At 43.5% G+C, this 8,406-nt stretch overlaps 1 protein-coding gene across 1 annotated transcript in view; it reads left to right on the forward strand.

Moving 5' to 3' along the window:
• SNTB1 (syntrophin, beta 1 (dystrophin-associated protein A1, 59kDa, basic component 1)) overlaps positions 1-8,053 on the forward strand; it is a 116,230-nt gene extending 108,177 nt beyond the window's left edge. The window contains exons 5-7 of the mRNA XM_010576962.1: positions 2,531-2,727; positions 4,498-4,688; positions 5,996-8,053. Coding sequence (XP_010575264.1) covers positions 2,531-2,727; positions 4,498-4,688; positions 5,996-6,088 — 481 coding nt within the window. The 3' untranslated portion in view covers positions 6,089-8,053. The remainder of the gene's footprint in view (positions 1-2,530; positions 2,728-4,497; positions 4,689-5,995) is intronic.
• Positions 8,054-8,406: the final 353 nt, after the last annotated feature.

The raw sequence follows: 8,406 nt of genomic DNA on the forward strand, positions 1-8,406 counted from the left end.
TGGGTGAATATTACCAGAGCCAGCCCTGGGGTGCCTTTTCGGCTCTGGGGTGCAGCATGCACCACGAACACATCCTAGGCTGCGGTCAAAGCGACGGGGAGGCGGGGGTGAGGGGAAGCTGTCTGTGAAGTTTCTAAGACTATTTTTTTGCCTCTCAAGGTATTCTTGTGGTCTTTAGCATAAAACATCTTTTATGTAAATGAAACAGCTCACATGAATGCAGCTTTATTAAAGCTTGGGAATCCTTTGACCTGTACCCAAATACATTAGTACTGACAGCTGGTACATAAACACTATCAAATGTTCCCCTGCATGTTTGTCTAGTTCATATTTAACTGCATGATTTTCCAAAGCACAATCTGGAGTTGTATGATAGAAAAGGATTTTAAAGGGAGACTGAATTTTTAATCATGAGGGTATAAAGGAAATGAGAAGGCAGGCAAGAAACAATGTTCATGTTGCATGTGTCACATACTTTAATTTGTAAAGTACATCTTCATTCTATTTATATGCTGAAAAACCTACAGTGCCAGTGCTATGGATAAAGCATAAAGATGTAGGGGAGTGGGGGTTGGATTTGAAAGGAAATAAAACATTGGAACCATCTGTCTGTCACACGTTCAGTATCACAAATGTTAGAAAACAATTTTTAGCACAGCTGATGAGCACTGCATAAAGGAGAAGGGATGACCCAGGGAAAAGCTGGAATAGCTTTATTTTTACGGACAAACTTGATGTGATTTTCCAGGCTGCTTTCCCACAGTCGCCCCAGTAGCAGAAGGCAGCATGAGAGCGGTGGCCTTGACTGGCCAGGGACAGGCAGCAGCAGAAGTCACTGGAGATTTCAGTTCCCAGTCTCCTGCCTTAATTATCAAGATGCAGCTTCCCCTCAAAGTTTGCACTTCCCAATGCCAAATGAAAGTGAATTAATGTTTTTGGGCTGTTTGTTTGCCGCTGACTCCCCAGCTGCAAGATCTGCCCAGGGTGCAGTTAGGAGACCTTGAGTATCAAAGCTGAGTGGGGCATTGACACAGCCCTTCTAGAGGCAAAAAAAGCATTTGGGGAGGGTGGTGGTGCCTCTTTGGAAGAGGCTTTCCTGCCCAGACATGGGGCAGAGCAGCTCTGACCAGGATACTCTGCATCTTGCCTCCCGAGACCTCCTGGGACTATGAAATCAAGGCAGATGCTTAAAATCCAAAGAAAGTTACCACAAACCTGAGCATGAACAAATCTTGCAAACCTTCTAGCGGGGTATGAAAGAGGGATGCATCTGTTCGGCACAATGTGCATCCCAAATGTCAGCATGGAATGCCAGGGAATTGGGGAAAATTTCAGATACCCTATGGTTAGTGGTTTAATAACTGAAAAGCTAAAGTTATGCTTTTTCTTTCCTTTCTGCTTTTTTTCTCTATTAAATAAACATCTCTGATGGCATACTTCTACAGTGTCAGCTAACAGGCAACTATTCTTTCAGATGCAAAACAATAATTTGAGGGTGAATTAGCATTCAGTAGATGATTAGTATAATCTAATGTTTTATCCTTCAGCACAAGTATTCTACTACCATGCTACATACTTACTCTATAGTCTCATATGAAGTATATTGTTTGGCTATAGAAGGGGAAACAGGAGACACAAGACAGAAATAAGGTTTTCAGAAGAATTTCATTTTGTGACTCCCTCTGAGGGTTAGTGTCTGGATCTCAAAGGGTGATGAGCTCCTCTGGCTTATTCTTTTCAGCTGAATCAGTGTCATGTCCCTGAGTGAATTCTGTATTCACTGTCCACACTTCTGCAGGGAAAAAAAAACACCAAAAGGGCAGTCTCAAAGAAGAATTAAATATTATGAGGTGCTGATTTTCTCACTCAAAAATATTCCCTGCAATTAGTGTTTGCCCAGATGAACAAACCTTTTTTGGTCACAGGAGATCAGCTGTTGATGCCAGGCAAAAAAATGTTAATTGCAGCAAAATGTGAAAGAATTTCAGATTACAAGTAGCTGCAACATTTTGCATTTTACAGGTTCCTTATGGGAAAAGTATGCACAAGACAGTACTTCGGCATCTGCATATTTTACAGAACTTCTTACTTTATCCGACAGCATTTACCATTGAGTTTGTCTGCAGATGTTTAAGCTTTATGGCAAATGCTGCTTGACAGTGAAAGTTGAATTCAGCTGCCTTATCTGAGCAAGCACTTGTAGCTGTGGACCAAATGCCATGACCACAGACCAGTCAGTGATTTCCCTCACTTCCTCATCCAAATGGGTGTTTTGTACAATTCATTAGGAAATTTTAAGACATCCCCATCATCACCTGCATGTCTGGCTGCTGCTGTACTCGCCCCCTTGGACCGTCACTCTTCTGAGTGTCACTAGGAGTCACTTTAGGCTCAAATACAGAGATGCCTGTTCTCATGCTCTGAACCACGGGTGTTTAGGAAAGGATAAAGCAGAGCTGTGCTCGGGTAGGGATTTTGGCACAGTGTGCTCTGTCAGCGTGATAATCCAATGATGTGTTTTCAATTGCAGGTTGGTCCATTCTGGCCCAGGAAAAGGCTCACCGCAGTCAGGGGTGGATTTGTCTTTTGCAACCCGTACTGGTACAAGGCAAGGGATTGAAACCCATCTGTTCAGGACAGAGACTAGCCGAGACCTCTCACTGTGGACGAGGAGCGTAGTGCAGGGCTGCCACAATTCTGCGGAGCTCATCACGGAAATCACCACATGTGAGTAACGTCTGCGGCACTGCATCTCCACACCTCCTCGTGACACTCATGGGTAGCTCAGGCTCCTTCTGCTAGAGGTGATTCATTTAAAAAAATGTGCATATTTAAGACTCTGTGTTTAAAATATTGTCCCCTTGGTTTCTAAGCCAGTCCCAGCTGGTGTGGTACCTGTGGCCTGCGACACAGTCACTGTCTTTCTGACTTTTGGTCTTGTTTTCGGCATGTTGTTTCAGACACAAGTCTGTAGTCAGCCATATAGGGCTGAGTGTCACAGAGTAGTGATCGTCAGAGGTTTGTCCAGAAACCCACAGAAAAGAGCATTTTTCTGAGATTGAGGAGACTCCTGAGAGCCTGGCGGGAGTTTCTCCTGCAGAGGGAGGAGGCAGAGGAGGAGCGGCACGTTCACAAGTGTGAATTGGTCATTTATTCACCCAGCTCTGCACACTTGAGAAGACTAAAAAAAATACAAACCAGTCTAACAACAGCCACATTTTGATGGCTAGTCATTTCCCTCCCTGAGCATCAGGGTGTCATTCTTAGCACTTCTGTACATGCAAAATCGACTGGAATGAAAGTGATCGGCTGCAGATGCTCTGGGGTGATGCCCGGTTCGGTGAGGTAGCTGCTAGCCTGGGGAGGCTTTGAGGCTGTGCCCCTGGGATTTGGGAGTCCTTCCCCCGCTAGGCCTACGGTCGGTGGGGCTGTTAAAGTTGAACGTTGTCTCCGCTCGTTGCCTAAAAACGTGAGAGCAAGAGCCAAAGCACAAATCCGCTCCGTGACCAAGGGCAGCTCCGATTTCCTGAAGCCATCAGGTGCTGCGGAGCTCAGGGACGCCTGGCCGTGGCCTGCCAGGCCCCGTGCCCCGCAGGGAGCTTGGGCGGCTTTGCGAGGGCCTCTGGTGTGGAAACCAGCCGGACTGTTCGGTGGGGACCACCTCGAGGGCATGTCCATCTCCTCGGCCCAGTGACATGGGTGCCTTTCTTTCCAAAAGAGGAGGAGGGCATCAGCCCCTTCGTTTATCACGGTGCTTTTATCCCAGTGCCAAGGACCCTTCTTGGCAGAACTGTTCAGGGGAAAGTAGTGGAACAGAGAATTTGGGATGTGAACACCTGAACTCTTCATTTTTTAATTTGGATCACGGCCTACGTTTCTGAGCTGAGGGGAAGATGCAGGCTTTCTGCTTGCAGTAGCTATTATATACAATTATCATCTGGGCCCTTTTTCAATTACCACGACACTAATGAGGACTCAGGAGTGTCTTCATCTTTGTCAAAATACTTTAGGGAAACCCTTTACAGCTTCTAATTTTCTCGTGTGTTGTGCGCCGCATTTATTGATTCTGGCTATGTCTGTCAGACATAAGGAGAAGAGTAGCTGTGACTTTGTCAAGGTTTGGAAGGAGGAAATGCCAGCCTGAGCCTTCTTAAACTTCAGCAGATTGTTTTTGTGTCAGCATGTAGATGTATGCTGCAACATGAAGAATGCAGCGAATAACCGAAAGGCCTGACACCACTACTGCTACTGCCGAGCACAATTTTAGTCTGTGTGTTTACACCGTAACTAACCTTGCTTGGACCTTGCACAACAGAAAGATTTCTGTTGTTTTCCCAAATCTGCAGGTTTACAGTTAGAGCATGATTAGCCCAGTTTTAGGAAAGGTTAGTTTCCGCAAGTAGTGTTGAGATCGAATGTAAAATGCAGATATCTGCAGCCAAATAGAATTTATTGCTTTTAAGAACATTACAGACTAAATTTTGTTTCCTTCTTCAGCTTGCACATATAAAAGCCAGGAGTGCCGTTTGACCATCCATTATGAACATGGATTCTCTCTTACAACTGAACCGCAAGATGGTGCCTTCTCTAAGACAATTGCACAATATCCTTACGAAAAACTGAAAATGTCCTCAGATGATGGGATAAGGATGCTTTATTTAGACTTTGGAGGAAAGGATGGAGAAATTGTAAGTACTGTGTTCCTTCAGGCTGTGGGGGTGGAGAAGCACTAATGGAAGTTGGACTAGATGATCGTTGTAGGTCTCTTCCTACTACATATTCTATTCTGTTCTAAACAGCTGGCCAGTACCAGGTTCCAGTACCAGTATTTAGACACTGTTTTCTAGTGCAGCATGACAATCTGGCTTTAGAAGGAAATACACTAAAAAGAGAGAGAAAATGGTAAAACCATGCAAGGAGGGATGAAAGATTTCTTACATTTAAGAACAAATTGTATCTCTAAATAGCCAGATGTTAGAATTTTGGTATGTAACCATTTAACTTTTTAAATGATTGTGGGTGGAAGAACTTAAGAATAAGATATTATTAATTCCAATGTACACATAGGGACTTTGTTATGACAACAAGCTACGTTTTATTTTTGAACATCTAGTTGCTGAAAAAAATTGAAGACTACAGATGTAGTGCAAACTGTCTGCTTAGGCCTCTAAGTTAGCTGTCACAATGCCTAAAAATAAGGTGCTTATTCCTACAAGCAGTTTAGATACCATAAATTATGCATGTAAACATGGTCTTTCCTGCCAAATTTTTTCAGCAGTTCCTGAGCACGTTGGGTGCCTAATCACATCACCTTTGATAATATATACTCTGTGAACTGCTTATTGTCGGGCTTTCAGAAGGGAATTTGTTACTAGCTCTCAATAAAGTCGACTGGTGGAAAGGCAAATCTGGTTCGTTTAGATGTGAACCTACTGTTGAACCTGCTGGTCAGACTGACAAGTCTGTCATGCTTAGCAAGCATGTGGTGAGATCATCTGAACTGTGACTATGGAAAAAAAAGTCTCAGTTCAGTCTCGCTGCCAGCTGTGTGAACAGAGGAGCAACCATGCAGCATCAGCTGAAAGTGCAGTATCCTGGCTTCAGCTATGACCAACAGCAGATGCACTGGGTATTGGACATAGACCATCTGACCACCATCCCTGGTCAGAAACAGAGCCTGAAAAGATGGAGGGGTTGAACCTCTTGGGAAACTGCTTGCAGCATCTGACTCCATTTTCTGCTGCTTACCCAGGTGGATGCAAGCCCAGAGGCACCAGGATCCCATCTGCTCTCAAGATGCTTATTACTTACTTTCAGTAACCTAAATATTTGCAGCTGTATGCAAAGGAAAGACAGTATGTTGTAATAAAGGCTTGTTATTAATAGAAGCCTGTTCAAAATACCAGGCAGCAGTTAATCAAGTACTCCATAAATGATTGCTTATTTGAGCTGTAATCTAATAATTCTCAACTTGGCTTCTTTCTGTACTTTTCAGCAACTGGACCTTCATTCCTGTCCAAAACCAATTGTGTTCATCATTCATTCCTTCCTGTCAGCAAAGATTACAAGACTTGGCTTGGTGGCATAAGTGGGATACATCTGTTTCTTCAAAGAAGGACAAAGCGACCATGCTAATCTGAAGTACAGTCAACAGCAGCAGCCCATACCAGCTAGCAGCATACACCAGCTTGGGGTTCAGTACTGGGTGTTGGTCATTTCTGCAGTCTTCCAAGGCCCAGGTTTCATTTTGATCAGCTAAAGAGGTGACATGACAAGGAAAACAGTGGATTTCATTGTAAATAACGGGATTTTAAAATCCCATATGAGACAGTAAAAGCGTGTAGTACCATACATGTAAATGTTTCAGAATCATAAATTGTGCCTATTTCAATGTACTTGTTTATATAGAATAAGTAAAGGGCTAAGCAGACAAGAGCGGGTGTTGGTTGTGATGCAAGCTTAAAGTTGTTTGAGTAGAGGTTCTCCAGACAAGATTGTCCCACCACCCAAACGTAAAATATTTTTTCTGTTCTAACCTGTGCACCGCTTACAGAAGATTTTTCTCTTGGAGTGCTGTCAGAACCTCTTGCTTGAATACCCAGGAGAGCATGCCAATATGCACCTTTGAGTCAGATGCTCTAAAGCAATAGAGCTGTGGTCAGTGAACAGCCGGAGGGTCCCTGCTGAGTGGCACTTTCAAGTTAAATGATGAAGACATCTTGTGTACATTCCTAGCGATGGACCCAAAGCAAGACTAGCTATAGCGATGTATTGGGAGCTGGCTGTCAGTGGGGCGTAGGTAGGAGTGTCCTTTGTTACTGAACACACAGGATGTATTTTTACAGTGACTTCCCAGAATGGCTTAATGAGTTTCAACTAACCAAGATCCCCAGCTCAGGTAAAAGTTACCTAAATCCATGCTGAAGCATGACCTAAGCTTGTGCCAGCACATTTCCACAGTGGTTTTCCAACAGAAAGCCATGCTGAGCTTCCTGTCCTCCTACCCCTACGGTGTCACCCCCTCAGCTCTGACGAGGCTGGTTATGTGGTCTTCATAGAACAAATGTGGGGAAGGAGGAAGACTTGATTTTTTGAGAGTTTTCTAGATTAGATCAGAAAAATTATTCAAGAAGCTCCACAACAGTGAGGAAACACACCAGGGCAGGAACACGAGCTGCACTGCCAGAAAAGCCTTAATACGGAACTGCTCCTGTGAGCATGACTCGGCAAGTTCAGCTTTATTCCTTACTGGTGAAACACAAGACGTTCACCTCTGTACCCATAACTTACTAGTTCCTGTTTTGCACCACAGCTTACCGTTTTAAGTCAAAACATGCGAATCACTGAGTTTCAGCCTTGTTCACAGTTACATTGGGTGCAAAGCAGGCAGGAACACTGACCTTCATCGTCAGAGATGATGCACACAGCTTGCACCTGGAACTACTAAATTGTCTTAATGTGGTCAGGTGGGAACAGGGAACTACTAAATTGTCTTAATGTGGTCAGGTGGGAACAGGGAACTACTAAATTGTCTTAATGTGGTCAGGTGGGAACAGGGAACTACTAAATTGGCTTAACGTGGTCAGGTTGGGAAGCAGAACAGGGATGGTATTTATGTTGCTCTTACTTTGCAAACAGAACTGCTTCATATAGGGGTGAGATTTTGTTTGCTTTTAGACTTTTGCCCTAAATTCATACTTTGAAGGACAGGAACTGTACAGGAAGTAATAAATCCAAAGCTTGTGGAAGTTCACTTGTCATATTACAACACTTCTTTTATTCTTGGGAAAGCACATTAAGTTTCAACTTAGCATCACTTAGCTGGCAAAGAGGAAAATTAAAAACACAGTTTGGTTCCATGTTGCTTTTAAGCTACGTCTTGAAATTTAAGTGTAAGTCATGCTGTTTATTCACAGTATAGGAATTAATTTGTGGTGGTTTCTATAGCTATCTTAATCATCGAAACTAATTAAAAAATTAAGATGATGGGCTGAATCCACAAATACAGAAAACGATCATTGAAGAACAGCTAAATTGCCATTTGGAAGAGCAGCCCCACCAGTCAAGAGCAAGCCTGGGAGGGGAGTCACCCAGCTGTGAACTTTGTTTTTACTGTCATGGTACTTGCACTTAAAAATTAATTCCTCGTGTAAATTCACAAGGTAGGAGATAACATGTTACATAACTCTCCAATAATTTCCAAATGGACTTTTCTCATTTAGCAACCACTGCCGTTCACTTAACTTTCTGTGGCAGTTACTTGGGTGTCCTTTGGCTTGGAAGCTTCTAGGAGAACGTCTTCTGAGAAGCTGAGAGCAGTCGGTACGCTGGGGGGACTGGGTCTTTGAGTATGGACTCACATCACATCGTCAAGTAAACAGTTGTGTGAAGTTTTTAAAAAGCGAT

Source organism: Haliaeetus leucocephalus, unplaced genomic scaffold (genome assembly GCF_000737465.1).
Source record: "Haliaeetus leucocephalus isolate CR32 unplaced genomic scaffold, Haliaeetus_leucocephalus-4.0 Scaffold555, whole genome shotgun sequence".
Taxonomy (NCBI): domain Eukaryota; kingdom Metazoa; phylum Chordata; class Aves; order Accipitriformes; family Accipitridae; genus Haliaeetus; species Haliaeetus leucocephalus.